This window comes from Pogona vitticeps, chromosome 2 (assembly GCF_051106095.1).
Source record: "Pogona vitticeps strain Pit_001003342236 chromosome 2, PviZW2.1, whole genome shotgun sequence".
Lineage (NCBI taxonomy): Eukaryota > Metazoa > Chordata > Lepidosauria > Squamata > Agamidae > Pogona > Pogona vitticeps.
Window position 1 is genome coordinate 175,194,588 of NC_135784.1, and position 16,922 is coordinate 175,211,509.

Below are 16,922 nucleotides of genomic sequence, written 5' to 3' on the forward strand. Positions count from 1 at the left end.
TGTAGGTTCTCTTAACTTTTGTGCAGCCAGGGCTTGAACGGTGACAGCAGCCACTGTAGAAAAATGGAAGTAAAAAATGACCACACTTGCTGCATTTATAGTTTTCCAACTGCACAGAGGTCTTTGTGCATAAGGGAAGATTAAACAGTTCAGTTCCTCCACGGCATCTGCAGTGACACCGTTTATTTTATCAAATGCAGTTGCATGTAGGAATCCATCTTGAGGTGGTTTTGAAATAAAGCATTGGGCAAATCCATAGGTATTGAGGAAGGATAGATCTATCAGATATGCTGGTGAAATAGGACCTCCATTTTATAGGAAGTAGTTTATACTGTTGAGCAACAAATACCGAGGACACACCAAAAGAGGATGGCCATAATCTTTGTGCATTATCTTCCTTTGGGATATGGAAGGCCAGGTGCTGAACCTCATGGGACTGGGTTTGAATCAGCAATGCAGCTCATCCTTTTCCCTCTCTGCCAAAGTAGATGGGAAAAAAAGAGGGTTCTTTTTGGCCCGTGTTGGCCCTTTCATTGTTTGGGATCTGGATTTACATTGATGGGAACTAGCATTGACTATTGCTTCTCCCCCACATCCTGAAGGAGATCTTGGGATTTGTGAAGGATGGAAAAGCAGCTACATGCTTGCATACCCTGCGGTCTTTGGAAGAGCGTGCCAGGATTCATAAGCTGAAGTAGGTTCCCTCTTTTCGCCTCCAAAGGAGGAGATCGGCAGGCATAGAAGCTGCTGTGTCATTGCTGGCCTCATTTGTGGGGCAGCAGGTACAGTGGTGACACTAGAGCTTTCAGGGTTGAAGCCCCAGGACTTCACGATTAAGAACTGTGACATTACCACCCTATACTTTCCTGGTCCTTCCGAGCTTAGCTGCAATTCTCATAGCAGCTGGGGCAGAAACAGAGTTTTCCAGGAACCGTATTTTGTTGCCAGCTGTTCATGTTGAAATGAAGGGTATTTGAGGATGGCTTAGGTAAATGGCGTTCCGTGTCTAGTCACGCTGGCCACGTGGCCATGGAGGATTGTCTGCTGACAAACGCTAGCTCTGTGGGTTGGAAACAGAGATGAGCACCGCAGCCTAGAGTCAGACACGACTGGACAAATTGTCAAGGGGAACCTTTACCTTTACCTTTACCTTTTAGGAGCCACTAACTTTACAAAAGACCTTCCCTCCTTATTTGTTGATGTGAACTGCTCCAGCTCCCTGTGTTTTGGGCCTTTCTTTTTGGGGTGCTGGTTCTGGGAACTCATGACAAGCGTCTGTACTACTGTTCCACTGAGCAGGCATGATTGCTGTTTTTGTTCTTCTGCCATCAAAGTTCTATAGGAAGAGAAGGGGCAAAGGAGTCACGTTATGAATGGCGGAAAGAGTGGCCATGAGTAGTCTGAGGGAAGCTTAGGGTCCACAAGTCTCAAAACCTGCCCATTCCTCCTCATGAGAATGTTTGGGCTTCCCTAATGGTTTGCCAGTGCCTGCATCCGATGCCAGTCTAATTCTCAACCAATGTGAATATATGCCTGAAACTTTGAGATGATATTCTATGCATTTGGATGATTCTGACTTATAAAAAGTTGGCATTAAGGATGGTATTCTGAAAAGTGGAAAAAAAAAACCATTTCTCTGTGTTTGTGCTACAGCTGCACCTTTGAAAGTTCCTACTCCCAACACCACTGTGGAATGGTGGGTGGGCAGTAGGAAAATGGCCAAAAATGCCACCTCCCCAAATACAGCTTCGACTTCAGTTGTCCCACTGTGAATCTGGCATGATTTCGGAACTGAGCGTTCCTCTGCCAGGCTGTTGCTGATTCCTCTGCTTGCAGAATTGTTCAGTGAAGCCATAGGCTCTCTCAAAGTGCCAAAGGCTGATTCTGCTTATCAGAAGACTGAGCTGACCAGACGTTGTTGAATGCGGATATGATCTGCAACACAGGACTCTGGGATTCCTCATCCTTGTGAGTTGTGCAGGAGGAGATGGCGTAGCATGGCCGTCCCCAACCTGGTGTCCTTCCAGATGTGACAGAAACCTCCCTCAGGCTGAGGGTATGGAAGTTGAAGACTAACTCTTTGATGCTTAGGATGGGAAGCAGTTTCAGGAAAGCTGGCCTGTACTTTTCCTTTAATGGATGCCTGAAGTGTGCAGGGCTGAGGTTATATTTGGCCTTGGTCTCTAGCTGTGGGCTGCCATTTTCCTGGGCCCAGCTAGCTTTGAGAAGAGTAGGTATATAAATAGGAAATGTACTGGGCCTGAGCTATGCTTCTTTACTTGTGGGAGAAGACGTTACGGTCTGTGGCTGTGCTGCAGATGCAGAATCTCTTTGGATTTGCATTCAGGATTGCCATATTTTGTTATTCCTGCACTGAAGACAGGGTTATAAAAATGTTTCTTGGAGCCATTTTAAAGAAGTGTGCCCGAGCAAATATGAGGTCAGGTGAGAGTGCCTTGACCCGTTAATAATTAAAAACACGCCCCTACCTTATCTCTGCTGGCCAAATACTGTCCTGAAGCAGCTGGGGCTGTGAATCTGGGGAGGGGGGTTATTATAGCAATGCCGGAAGGTAGAAAAGCCCAGGGCCAACATAAATTTGCACTTGCCTTCTCCCCTGGCATCTTTAATTGGACAGTGTTCACAACATGATGTCCTCCCTACACGTCATTGCCTTACAATATGGGTCAACTGCTTGCAGGCTGGCTGGAGAAGGTGAGAGTTCTCCAGAACATCTGGAGGCATTGGGTTGGGGTGATAAATGGACTGAGGCAGACTTCACACCAGAACTTACACATCCAGTTTGGGGATCTGACAGCTGACTTCCTTCCAGAGGGCTCCTGGTAGAGTTCTAGGTCCATTGCATGAGCTGTGAGACCTTTGGGACACATAACCTTGGCTCATGGCTGTTACTGGACCAGAGGGGTTCAGTCCCTTTCAGTTTACGTCCACGATGCCAACGGAATGGGTGGGCATTGCAGCCACTGTTTTCTGAATTTGAGCTCTGCTTTTCATTTGCGCATATTACTTAGGTCACATCATATGTAGCATGGAGACTGGAATCATACAGTCATCTCCCCAAATTTGGTATGGGAGAGGGACAGAAAGTATGCACAGAATGGGTGGAAGCAAAGTTGGGAGCAGACTGACTACTGCCCACTTCTGCACATTTCATAATCCCCTTGTATTGTGTATGAATGAGATAGAAGAACAGGAGAGTTCTTGGTGGAGGGGATTCTCCATTACTTTTGCCATGCTTTTGTGTGATGCACATGCATCACAAAATGTAGGTGGACTTTCCTTCTGGAAGTGGATGAGACTGGAACTGAGAGAGCCAGTCTGGTCCAGACATTTGCAGATGTGGGATGGAGGAGAGTATGTAGACTTAGAAACTGTTATCTTGATTGAGATATTTAGATGACTGGCCTCCGTATGTTCTGGGCAAGCGAGTAGACCTGGTCTAGAGGGGCGGGGTATAATTCTAATTAAAGTAAAGTAAAATAAAGTATGATTCCGCATTCTGTGACTCTTGTCATGCGGCTTTGTAGGGTTTTCTGAGCTCAGGAAAGCACTTCTTGCTTGTCACATGACAGAATAACATCTCTGTGCAGCAGCTTTCATGAGCCTGGTGCCATCCTTGTGTTTTGGGATGCACATCCCATCAGCGCTGGCCCCATTGGGTGGGGCTGATGGGAAATGTAGTCCAAAATCTTTAGAAGGTGCAGAGTTACAGCAACCCCACAGGACTGCAGCCAGGGGGACTTGGCTCATCTCTACCTTTCGTCATTCCTGGTCTCTCGCCACTCCATGCCCCCCCCAAGTCTGCTCCTCCCATTTCTCCAGACCCATGCCACACCCTTTTCAGCTGTTCCATAATAACACATTGTTCTCTGCCAAACATTCGTGTTTGATCTTGTTTGCAATTGGTGTCCAGTTAGTGTGGTTTCAGGAGTACAGTAGTTTGAGGCGAAGGTATTCAGTCTGGCTAATTTACAAGTGCTGAGCTGAACATTTTCTTAATGTGCTTCATTTATTCCATTTGTAGTCTAACATTTCTCTGTGGAGCTCAGAGTGGTGTGTTTGTTCCATCCTATGCCCAAAATTTTGTTTCGGCAGTTTTGTGGCTTATTAGACCTTCGAGCTTCAACTTCTCCAGTCCAAACGTGGCACAGTCCACTTCAGTCTCCAAATGATTTCCAGACTTCTTCTGTTGTGAAAAGCATTCCTCGGTTTTGTCCCAAAGACTTCCTCTGCATTCTAGGTTTGTTTTGGAAACATAGCCTGGGAACCTCCAAATTTTAGTGTGTAAACATGAGTGAGACATTTGCTTTTTAAAAGGCAGAAGTTGACATTCTGGAAATACTTTCTTTAGCCTTCTGAAGAATAGAGAGGGGAGGGAAGTCATACCCTGGCCCTGTGTATAGATAGCAGTGGCCTCGCTGCAGTCAAGTGGTGAGATATATTTCTTTTCTTTTAAAACCCCAAAGGCAGATGTCAAATATACAGCACCGTAATATTTTTTACAGCATAAAATAAACAACAACAACAACAACAACAACAACAACAACAACAACAACAACAACAACAACAACAACAACAACAACAACAACAACAACAACAACAACAACAACAACAACAACAACAACAACAACAACAACAAAAGGCAGCTCTCTACTGGAGAAAGTTACAGTTTACATTTTTAGAAATAGAGGAAAAGAATATAAGCAAATGCAAGTGTCCCTACTTGAGCTTCTTTGTAGGTGGAGCTTAGAGCTAACCAAAAGCTTCCTAGGAGAATTTGTTTGGTGTGGAGGGATTTAAAGGGTGGATAAGATTGACAGGTGTTCACGGAAGAACTTCTTGACATAAAGAGCAGCAACAGAGAGTGAGGCAATGCTGACAAAGCTGGAAGAAGTTAGTTTTTTAGACGCTATCTCCCAAAATACCCTGACCTAAATAGTTATTGACCATGCTAGCAGGGACATTCCAGGAATTGTAGTCTTTAAAAAGTGCCTTCTTCTATCTCTGGTGGAGCAGTTTTAATGGGGCAGAAGACTGGGATGATGGAATAGGAAGAGTCAAAGCCATAGGAATATAACAGGAAATAAGGGCAGAAGATCAAGTGAAGTGAGATCATTGAGATCCATCATTCTCAACCACTGATCAGCCAGATATTTTGCACTTTAACTCCCAGAGGTCCCAGCCAGCATGGCCAATGACCAGGATTCTGGGAATTGATCTAAAACATCTGGAAAGCCAAGGATTGAGACCCCCTCATTATATTATCAGCAGGCAACATTTTGTGTTAGCTTTCTGTTTGCCTGCTTTCATCCTGGGGATGCATGACAGTTACAGTTCACCAGAGCTGATGAAGGAGAGTGGATGATATTAGAGCACTGTGTTGGTCATTTTTTGATTTGGGCAAGAAAGGACCCTGGTCTAGCCGGGTTTTATTGGTCTGAGTGAGCTGGATCAAAGTGTTCTGCAAATGGAAGATTTTAGATTCAGTCCCCTGGTGCTCAAGTTGAGTTTGGGAAGCCACTGGTTTTGAAACCACAGGGAGTCACTGCCATGACCAGGGACATTCCAGACACAGATGCTTTTCAGCTCCCACCATCAGCTCTCCTGCCTGGTGGTGACAGGAGCTGTGTGCTACAATATCTGGAGGGCCATGCATTCTCCAGCCCTGCAAAACAAACCCAGTGAGAGGGAGCCTTGGTTCGGCTCCGTATAAATGCCGCTTCCTCTGTGTTTATGGGGGCAGGCAGGAGTGGGAAAGGAGCGGTGCCGCCTCTTGTTTGTCAGAGTGGCAACAGAGTTGATGCCCACCGTCCCATCCTAGACTCCCCGTATGTAATGCGAAGTGACAGGCTGAAGTGAGGAATGTCATCTTTGCTTCCAGTGTGCATCCGCCGCTCATTGCCTGCCTCGAGGCCCCAACAAGCTCTCCACGTGTCACTCCTTGGTGGCTCCACAATGCTTGGCCTGGCAGAGGAAGGGGCCAAGGACACCCTGGCAGCTGGAGGGGGTTGGGGAAGCTCTGATAGAGGCCACCAACTCTTCAGACCCCAACCCTGTTGCAGAAGGCGTGTTCTGGAAAGGGGAGGTCAATTCATCCTTAGATGTTTGGATGAATGCTAATGCGACAGTAGTGAAAAAGGGAGATTTCTATAAGGTTGTTTTCTGATCAGAGAAGTACAGAAAAATAACCAAATGAATTAAGTAGACCATTCCGCAAGACAGTGAATGAACTAATTGCAGTGAGGATACATCTTCAGCACAGACCCCTACATCATACTGTAACACATAACATTTGCAAAGAGGAGGAAGTAGAAGGCACAAGATACCACCCAAATAACTCCATGGCCCAAGAATCTGTGAAGAGCCTACAAAGACCTTCTAGGATGGAGGGCATGGTCCTTCTGTTTACCCCTTTCTCAGCCCTCCTTTTTTGGGAGTTTTCAAGGTTCTGGCCCTACTCAAGCTTCCTTCCCAGGCCAATGTGTTAAAGCAAGAAGATGTGGATGTCCTCTGCAAAAGACATATTTCATGCCAGGTGAAATACATGTACAGGGGACGTGGTGGCGGTGCGGGTTAAACTGCAGAAGTCTCCGTGCTGCAAGGTCAGAAGGCCAGCAGTTGTAAGATCGAATCCATGCGACAGAATAAGCTCCCGTCGCTTGTCCCAGCTCCTGCCAACCTAGCAGTTCGAAAGCATGTAAAAATGTGAGTAGATAAATAGGTACCACCTCGGTGGGAAGGTAACAGTGTTCCATATCTAGTTGCACTGGCCAAATGACCACAGAAACTGTCTTCGGAAAAACGCTGGCTCTATGGCTTGGAGACGGGGATGAGCACCGTGCCCTAGAGTTAGACACAACTGGACTAAATGTCAAGGGGAACCTTTACCAAATATATGTAGAGTTGTTGGAGTAGTACTTTTAACAACTGGTTTGAATAGGTGACATTGATGTGGAGAATGCCAATTTCTGCTCATCAATAATATACGTAACCATGTGTTGTCAAGTCAATCCTGACTTATGGCAACCCTTTTCAGGGTTTTCCAGGCATAACATACACAGAAGGGTTCCCCATTCCCTTTTTCTGGGAGCACCTTAAGACTGTGCAGCTTGCCCAAAGCCACACAGGCTGGCTCTACTCAGAGGAGGCATAATGGGGAATCAAATGCCCAACCTCTGGCTCCACAGCCAGACCCCTATAACCACTAGAATTAAAGCCTCAGGCCAAGCTAGTCTTTGACAGACAGTTGGCTGTCAGGCTGAGTTTGTATATCAGCTGAGTTGTCTTGAATTTTGTTTATTTGCTGTCTGCTTGTAGCTGATGGGAGGGTAGGTGCATGAAATGGTGGACGGACCTTCTGTACCTTTAATAGCTTCAGGGAAGAAGAAGAACAACAAAAGCAGTTATAGCTTGCATAATAAGCGATACGTGATAAAATTCTTCTCCGCAACTATTAAAGGCGCAGGAACCTTGTCCTTTTTGTTATGTGGCTGCCCTGCCTGACAGTGAGGCTTTGAGTACCTCACAGACTGCATTGTTTTGATGGTGGGTTATGTTAATCTTGGTGGAGAACCAGTTGTGCAAGTCTGCCATAGCAAAAGCAAGTGTAGGGGATTCCTGTCACACTATAAAGTATGTAGTAATTGGATGAGGTTCTGGAAACAAAACAGTTAAATGCCTGTTGTTGCTACAGGGTGGGCTAACAATGGTCCCTGTCTCAGCTGCAGATACTAGTGACAACATGGAGGCCAGCGCTACGTCTGGAGAATGATAGTCTCAAGCCATATCCTTCATACCTGGGTTTTTTAAGCAGTGTTTGGATTCCCATCTGGTGGCTTTCTGCCCTGACTGGGTGGTTTCCTCACACACTCCAGTTCTTTGTGCTAAACTTAATTCTCACCATTCATTAAAGGAAGGCTGTCCAGAGGTAAATGAAAGCAAGGCATGCCCCAAAATACAACATGTGATTAGATTAGGCCTATTTGAGCCTCAGATGAAATCATCATTCCTCTCATCTCTGTATACCAGAAGGGTCTTTGTGTCTGGGGCGTATGGACACACACCCTCCAAATTACGTGCTGAGAATGTATTAACCTAATTGTGTTGCTAGTCAAGTTGACTTGGGGCAAAATTTCTCCTCAAATCCAAATATGATAATAAGCAAAACCTGAAAGGCTCCCTTGAAGCCATTCCTTTCCAAAAGGTGTGTTTTGGTCTTGCACAGCATAACATGTTCCGCTTGTGTCATCTCAGATTGGTGCATTTCAAGCTTTTTATCTTCAGGGTAACATTTCTATCTCAGTTTATCAGCTGAGGAGAGCTTTCACTACAGAACTGTGGTTTAAAGGTAGAGGATTATGCAGGAGTGTTGTAGGCTTAGGTGAGACATTCAGTCCTACCAACCTACCAAGCCTTTTAGGTTTTGCTGCCCGAAGCCATCCCGAGACATTCTTCTGTCTGAAGCGAAGGAGAAGCTCTTCCCCTAAGTCCAGAAGCTAGCTGGACCAGGTTCGATTGAATAGGCAACACTGATGATATCCATGTGTTAGGGAAGTTCGAAAATGGTTTTAGGGTGTTTCAGTGAAATAATAGGAATGCATGCAAGATGGGCTGTATTGATCATATGATTCATTTGTTTCCCAGAAGTTATACATTGCAGGAATTATCAGTTTAGTTACAGCAGTCCAGATTGTTCTAGCAAGACACTGGAAATGATTATAGCCCTTGTGTCTAGGGACTTCGAATGGAATGCAGTGTTTGTCAGTCTTGAGATGTGACCTTGGTTCTTCTCTGAACCAACACAACAAGAGCTGGGTCTCAGGCCAAGATGGGAACACCTGTGAACTCTGAAAAACAAGTACTACAAGACCCATATCCTCAAAACCTCTTCAGGGACTCCAGGATTCCCAGAACTCACTAATAAGACCAGAATTAAAATCTCAAAACTGTAGGAATTAGAGTGGCAGGGGAATCTTTGTTGAACTCCACTGGCTCAGAAGTTAAATGGTAAATTAAAGACAAAAATATTGTTAATAATACAGTATGTCTGTGCCCAGGTGTTCCTTGGTTGTCTCTGCCCCTTCAAGCTGCCTGTGTAGCAGTGTGTGTGTTGTTGTTTTTTTAGATGTCACAATCAAATGTTGCATGAGAGAAGGATGTACATATTTGCTTAGATTGGAGTGGGAACATTTGATTCTTTAGCTCTTTCCACTTACTTCTCCCACCAGGCTCACCCAGCATAGCCACTGATAGAGGATAATGGGGCAAAATATGTGCTGTCTTTACTCTTCCTTGCCTTGATTTTGACAAGGAGTTGCTGACTGTGAATTTTATGGGTAATAACCCTTGTTATTACCTGCATCGATTTTGAAAGTACAGGAAGAAGAGATTTAAATTTTTCAAATGGATTAAATAGCTAATTTTGTCTTATGTTGAGATTTGGCTCAATATAAGACCAGATAAACCCCCAGTAATAGCTCCCATGCTCATCTACAGGTAAGGAATCTTGAAAGTTCTGGTGGTGGTTGAAGGGCAGATCCTGACACTGATTGGCTGGCATGCGTTCTTGTCACAGAAAGCAGAAGCAGTGGGAAGAGTCTCTGGCAGCAGGGTGGAGAAGAGGTGGGAGGTGAGGAAGCCTATAATGATTTGAAATAACTACTCAAGTCTTTGGCTGTAAGCCTCTGATCACCACATGGTTTTATATCTCTAAGAAATGCTGTTAAAAACAGCATGTGAACTGGCTGTTAAAGGCCTCCCAAGAGCTGCTCTTAGAATTAATCAGGAGCTATAGCAAATGAGTTTACTTTTGGCTTTTCTGTGCTTTATTGATTCTTTGCATTCAGGCTTCAAATTGATTTTTGCTTAAAAAAAGGTTATATTACAATTTTATCTACTATCTTACAGGTTGCATATCAGGATTGGGATGTTGACATCGGCCAGTTTTGCTGTAGCTGGGTTACTGTGTGTCATGTGTTAATCACCCATGTGTTTTATGCACTGGATAACCATGTGTTTTATATATTGGATAGCCTTTTTATGTCCTTTCTCTATACTCCATCCCTCCCCTGCAGTGACCCCAGCCATTGCCCCACCATGGATCGGATGAAGAAGATCAAGAGGCAGCTGTCCATGACGCTGCGTGGGAGCCGGACAGTGGAGAAGAACCTCAATGAGCCCATCAGCATAGAGGAAAACAACAGTAGTGATAATGGTGAGTTTTCCCACTGTTCAAAAGCAGAGGAGAAGGATATGAGGGTTCTGGTTTTCTGTGTTTTAAGTAATTTTTAAAAGCTGCTTTTAACAAGTACAGGGTCAAAAGGCAGCACCCACACAATAGCACAGTAGCATACAAGGTGCAAAAGCCTCAGTGTGGATGCCTTCATATTACTTTGCACAGTTACATGATTGGATGATCCCGTGACAAATTCTACTAGAAGCATTTTAAACAGAAAAGTGTGTAGTGTTTACTTTAATGCCTGCAGAGAAAGAGCTAAGCACAGATCAGGAGGGAGTTGCATAACATCAGGCCACCACTGAGAAGGCCCTCTTTCTTCTACATCCCGACCCTAACAGAACTAAATAATATGCATTTGGGACAGACACTTGGTGTAAGTCTTGATCTTCAGGCAGAATTAGGTGGAAAATGATGGTCCTTCCAATGGCTGGGTCCCAAGCTGTTTTATTTGCAAGCCAGTCAACAGAGGGCACTTTGAACTGGGACCAGGAGCTTACCTACTACCAGCACAGTAGGCATAGCCATTTTTCCTGGCCCTCACCATCATCCAGATGACTTTCTTGTGTATGAGCTGGAACTTCCAAACTGTCTTGGGGTCTTTTTTTTTTTTTTTTGTATTCTTGCATAAAGTGCATTGTAATGGTTTGAAATGCAGAAATTTATTTGTTTCCACTTGGTCAGGAAAGTATTAGAGAGTGTAACATCGGGTGTGGAGTCTGACAGATGCCTTTAAAAAACTGAACAATGAGGGCAACCTGCCCCTGAACTGAGAGCACCTCTCCTTTTTTCTGCTAATCCCCAATATATATATATATCTTTATAAAAGGTTCTTTTTTAAAACTGGGGGGTGGGAGAGAACATTTATGAAGTGACCTTCTACAAATCACTTCAAATAAATAAATACAAATGTTGTTTGGGGTATGTGATGGCAGTGCCCCCCCCCCAGATACGTCAGAAGTGCCTCCATGTGCATCTGGAGCGCACAAAAGAACCTTTTCAGCAAAATTGTTGAAATATATATATTTTAAAATAAGTGGAGGGTGGGGCGTCCCAGTGGTGAGGGGCTTCATTTTGACTTTGCCCCATGCTGCCTCCCCCACACCCTTTGTCTTGAGCTAAAGTTGGGAAATTCTTTTGATTAAAAATTTATGAAAATGCACAAATCACTTTGCATTTAGAGGGGAAAGAACTTCATATTTTAAAAAAATGAATGTGGAAAATTCACCTTGGCAGCCCAAGGACTTTGCATGCTTCAATCCTAAAACATCTGGAGCTGAATCTCCATGTCCTCAGCCATATTTGTCCTGTTGAATTAGGATTGCAGTTTCTTTTTTTGAGAGAGACTGGTCATTTTTAACTACTGAATGGGATGCTGGGAAAACCTGGCCCTCTCCACATTGAAAATAACTAGACACTGAATTTAACCAGTAGAGGTAACTGAGATTTGTTTTCCACAGTTCATTTTTTGGGAGGGTGAAGAATTATCAAAATTTGTAACTGCATATTCAGGACTGAAAGAACTGGAGCGTTAAAAAATTTTTAATGTAGGAGAAAGGGAGATGGACACATTTTCCTGTCCTCACACTTAACATTACCTCATATGTGTTCAGTGGTGCTGACTTTCACTCTTTTCTAAAAACACAAGAAGTGCTTACTTAGCAGGATCAGGACAAGATCCACCTTGTCTGACGTTCTTTAGAAGAATTGCAACAACCTGCAGGTGCTGGAGCTAGGAATTGGCCGTGGTCCATCCATAAACTGCAGCCTACCTTCTGCCAGATAATGGCATTTTCCATACGATTGTGTTGTCCATGTTAAAAGGCTTCTCCCTCCATTCATGGTGAAAGGCTTTTGCAGAAATTCAGAATGTCCCCAAATATGTATGTACATATATACAGTATTTAATATGCCACCTTTCCTTATATTACAGGTCAAATGCTTGATAAAAAAAATCACATGCCTGGTTTGAAGCAAAACAAAGTGTGCTGCATTTATACACCACTCCATAGCGCTTAAAGCTCTCTCTGGGTGGTTTATAATTTAATTATGAAGGCTATACATTGTTCCCCTGCCCTTTTGTGAGCTGGGTACTCGGTTTACCAACCTCAGAAGGACTGAAGGCTGAGTCAGCCTTGAGCCAGCTACCTGAGTCCAGGATTGAACTCAGGTTGTGAGCAGAGTCTTCACTGAAGTACTGCAGTTTAACCACTGCACCACAAGTCTCCTTTAATTTAAGGGTGAGCAAATTATAGCACTCAAGATGTTGTTGATCTGCGGGTCCAAGCATTCTTCATCATTTGCTGGTGTGGGCTGATGAGCCTTATAGTTTAACAACAGCTGGAGGACCATACTTTGTCATTTCATGGCTGAAGCACTGGATCGTGGTTATCAGAAGGGGTCATGCTGAAAGGGATGGAAGACTATGACTTATCAGCAAGCTTCTGCAACTCCTCTTGCCAACCTTGCAAGAACCAGTGCCCCTGGCAAGGTTGGAAAACCAGCCACACACAGGTTCCGTCCCCAAGTTCACAAATGGCAATGAATAAGGGACAAGTTCTCTTACATTGAGTGGGTGCAGAGGAAGAGTTGGGCAAAGGCATTCTGTTATACTGAGGGCATCCCAAGTAGGAGACCAAGGGGGGGGGCAGTCTCTACCCTGATAACTCATATTTACACATTTAGAGATTTCAACGTTTAAATAGTATCTAATCCTTGGAAAGATGGGATAAGAGGCAAATTGTGAAATATTGAAGACGAGGGGGAAAGTGCTTTCTGTGAGGAAAGGAGCTGTGAAAAAGCTCCAGAAGACCCTTGTGTGGGAGTGTGTAGCCGATTATACTTTGCTGTGTTCAGCTTGCCTCGGAAGCAGCCAGAACTAGAAACTTGATCTTCCATTTTTGAGAGAGAAAAATGGGATTCTGAGAAACCTAATAGATGCCTTGGAGGTTGCGCTACACAAGTCGCACTTTGTGATCTGAGGCCATGGAGTAAATGGAGCTTTTTGATATTGTAAGCGGCCTGTTGTAATTGCAGTGCTAGCTGAAGGACCTTTCCATGTGTGGAATCAGATCAGATGGTCTCTTTGCGTTCATTGTAAATACTGTTAAGTGTCCCAGTTCCCAAAGTCACCCCAGGTGGGGAAGTTTCCATCAGTCCCAGCTGTGGACAAAAGACTATTCTGCTCAGGTAAGTCCGTCTTCTCCCCTTCCTGCCCCTCTGCCAACAGTTCACTTTTCAGTTTAATTTCCATTCTGCTTTGATTTTTGTTTAGTTTTTCTTTCTTTTATATTTCTCTTAATTTCTTTCCTTTTCCTTTTTTTTCTTTTTGTATGTATGTTTTATTCCTTCCTTCCTTCCTTCCACTGTGGCGGCGTGACTCCTTTCTGCTTGTGATGGCCACCTCCTGCCCCCTTGTGTCCTTGTTTGTTTGCTGGGTGTGCTCCATCATCACCTTTCCTGTCCTGTTTCGAGGGCTCCCCTCCCCCAAATATGTGTATCTGTTCCTATGTTTTCCTTTTTTTCTCCTTTGGGTGTGCTTGCGATCCCCATGCCTCTCCTTTTCATCCTCCTTGTCTTCCTGTTTCTAATCCTTCCTCCTTCTTCCCTCAATCCCTTCAACTGCCGGTTATGGTTGGATGTGGGTGGGATGGGGACGATATTCTCACCCTCCTTTTTTTCCCTACTTGTGGCTGGTTTTGTGGGATCCCACCCACCTTCACATCCGCTCTGCTGCTGCTGCTGCTTACGGGGTGTCTCCCCTCCCGTTGCACCCTTTCTCCCCTTCCTACTGAGGGTCCGTTCTTCCTTTCCTTGAACGGCACGTGTCCGTCCGCTTGTCTCCCTTTGCACCCCTCTCTCCTTGGATCCTTGCCATCCTCTGTCCTCTGCCCGGTCTGTCTGTCCATTTGTGTTTCTGTGGGCTCTTCCTCCATCCCTCCCCTCCCCTCCCAGGCCCCACAGGGAAGGGTGTGCATCCCAGCACCTCCCGCAGCGTTCACGCCCTGCTGCACCACTACGCGAGCTCCCTCCGCAGGCCCCGCTTGGCCGTCAGCCGCAGCCTGAGCACTCACCTCAACCGCACCGCCCGACTAGGTGACTATCGCAGCTTCCCCAGTGTGTGCTGCCCGGAGGGCTTCCCTCTTGTTGGACACGGTCTTTGCGGATTCCAGCTGGCCAGGAAGAGAGAGAGAGACTGCTGAGAGTCCTACCCTGTTGGTTCACACACGCACTGGGCCTCTCATGGTGTGGGGCTGCCTTGGAGGTGGGAATCCTGGCAGCAGAAAAATCAGGTAGCCCAGAGGCCTGGATTCCCATTCCTGCCTCCAGTAGGATGTGAGTAAGGCTGCTGGAAATCAGGTCGTCTGCATTTTATTCCCCCCAAAAAACTTTGCTTCATGGATGAACTCATTTGAATCCGAAGAACTAGGTCTTAATAGTGTGTCTGTTTCCCTTTGGAACCAGTTAGATGTGTTTCAGTTGCGTGTCACTCTCACAAAGGTGAGAGGTAGCAACTCAGCAGTGAAGCGTTTCTGTGCATTAAAAAAAAGGGTCATGTTCATTCCCTGCCCTCTCTGGGTGGGAGTGGGAAAGATTCTGGTCTGGAAATTTTGGTGAACTGCTGCCCTTCAGTGGAGGGACTATGGTGACAGATGGCCGAAGTCAGACTTCAGGTGATGGCACTTCCCTGTCCCTCTTCTCTAGAAGTGACACTGAGGAGACATCATCATACATCTAACTGCATTACAGAAGACACTGCAACTGTGGTTTCCATCCATACAGGCCTTCAGGTCCCTGTGGCACTAAAAAAAGGGGAGGGGACATTAAAAAACACAGACTTGCAAGAACTGTTAGTTGTTAACCCTGCGAGGTAGTTCTTTTTCAAATACTGAGCTCTTAGTGAGCTTCTTATATGCAAATGGGCTATAAAAATAAGGAACACAGATAATCCACCCAACTTACTTGCAGTAACTTTATATTGTTGATGGAGGGTGGGGGACATGAGAGAGGAAGATCTGATTGGGTGGGGCATCTTAAAGTGGCTAGGCCAGAGGTGGCCATATGTTTTTGTCTTACAATTCCCTTTGGTCTTTGCCATTATGTAAACAACAACCCAGAGACATGGAGGGGGCAGTGTTGCTAATTCTTTGGCTACATCCTAACGCTGCACTTAGAATCAAGCAGTTAGAAAGCAGCAAGACTATAGATAAGTGACGGCGGACCTTTTGGGCCTGAGTGCCCAAACTAAAAACAAAAACAAAAATCAGCAGATGGCGGGCGGCAGTGGAACCGGAAGTGGCGGCGGAAGGGGGAATTCCTGGGCATGGAGGTGCCTCTAGACCCCACTCCGGATCCGTTGCCAGCGCCAGCTGCTCCAGATCCTGGCTCGCCACCTGTCGAAGTGCCACCATCATGGCTGCAGCCACCTCCTCGTGTGTGCGTAGAGATCTTATGGCTTGCGTGCCTGCAGAGAGGGTTCTGCGTGCCAGCTGTGGCACACATGCCATAGGTTCGCCATCGCTGCTATTGATGTTCGATTCAGTATTTGAATGTTCTGCTATGGAAAAAAAATCTTTATACAGTAAATAGAAAACTAGTACATTTCCATACTGGAAATGACGAGTAGAGGAATATTCTGTCCCTGGCCTTTACCGGCTGTGCTGGTTTTCTTTTTTAATTTAGTGAAGCATTTTTTTAAAAAACAGCATTAGCCTTCCACTTTGCAGTCTGAGATGATGCTCTATCGGTGCTGTATGTGCACAAAATATCTGATTCTTGTTTGTGGGAGGCAGGTTTGGGATCAACATGACTTACGCATGTGTGGATGTTACATATGCAATGTTTGCGGAGTGGTTCTCAACCACACTCTGGGTTTATTGGCCTCCACCAAGCCCAGCTTTAAAGGTATTAGAGGGGGCTGAATGGGGAAAAAGAGTCCACTAATTCTCCCTGCCTCTTGTTTCTCCATCATCTTTCCTGACATAGAAATCGTCCATGAGGACCTCAAGATGGGTTCAGATGGTGAGAGTGACCAGGCATCAGGGACGTCGTCTGACGAGGTGCAATCTCCTGTCCGAGTACGCATGCGCAACAACCCAGCGCGCAAAATCTCCACTGAGGTGCGAGCCTTAGAGATGGTGGTAGAAGGTTCAGGGCTATTCTCGGTGTGTGTATGTCTCATTTTTAGTGCAAATCCTGTTTTTAGCAGCACTTAGACATGTGACTTTTCTTTCAACTACATTTTCCACCACCCTTTGCCCAATATACACGACTCTGCCTATAAAAGCAGGAAGGCTAATTAACACTAGCTGCACTGGTGCATTTGCTTTCAGTGTCTTGGCAAGTTTAATGTTTTCCATTTTTAAAAAATCACTGTTGGCCTTCTGAACACTTGAAGAGTCCAGTCCTGATAATTCCCCGTGGAAAGAGGACCCTCCCGAATGGGCTCCTGCAACAGAGCAAACTATGAGGAAGTTCTATGATTCTATGAAAGTCGCTGGCCCTCCTCCCGTCTCTTCAGTGTGTCATTAGTTGGGAGAGGGCAGTGATCGTTCATAGAGGGTGTAGGAGGTCTAGCTGTGTCCCCCAGAAGTTGCACCAACGTCTGTCTTGTTTCTTTGTCATGCCTGATTGCCATCATAGGATTGCCATCATACAGGCAAGTCGT

The 16,922-nt window shown here is 45.3% G+C and overlaps 1 protein-coding gene across 7 annotated transcripts in view; it reads left to right on the forward strand.

The window, feature by feature from the left end:
• CDK16 (cyclin dependent kinase 16) overlaps positions 1-16,922 on the forward strand; it is a 61,098-nt gene that overhangs the window by 25,295 nt on the left and 18,881 nt on the right. For 5 of the 7 annotated variants that reach the window (XM_072991310.2, XM_020797566.3, XM_072991311.2 and 2 more), the window contains exons 2-4: positions 10,095-10,234; positions 14,210-14,350; positions 16,241-16,374. In XM_072991310.2, coding sequence (XP_072847411.1) covers positions 10,117-10,234; positions 14,210-14,350; positions 16,241-16,374 — 393 coding nt within the window. In that variant the 5' untranslated portion in view covers positions 10,095-10,116. The remainder of the gene's footprint in view (positions 1-10,094; positions 10,235-14,209; positions 14,351-16,240; positions 16,375-16,922) is intronic. The other 2 variants (XM_078386478.1, XM_072991314.2) reach the window with 1 other exon arrangement.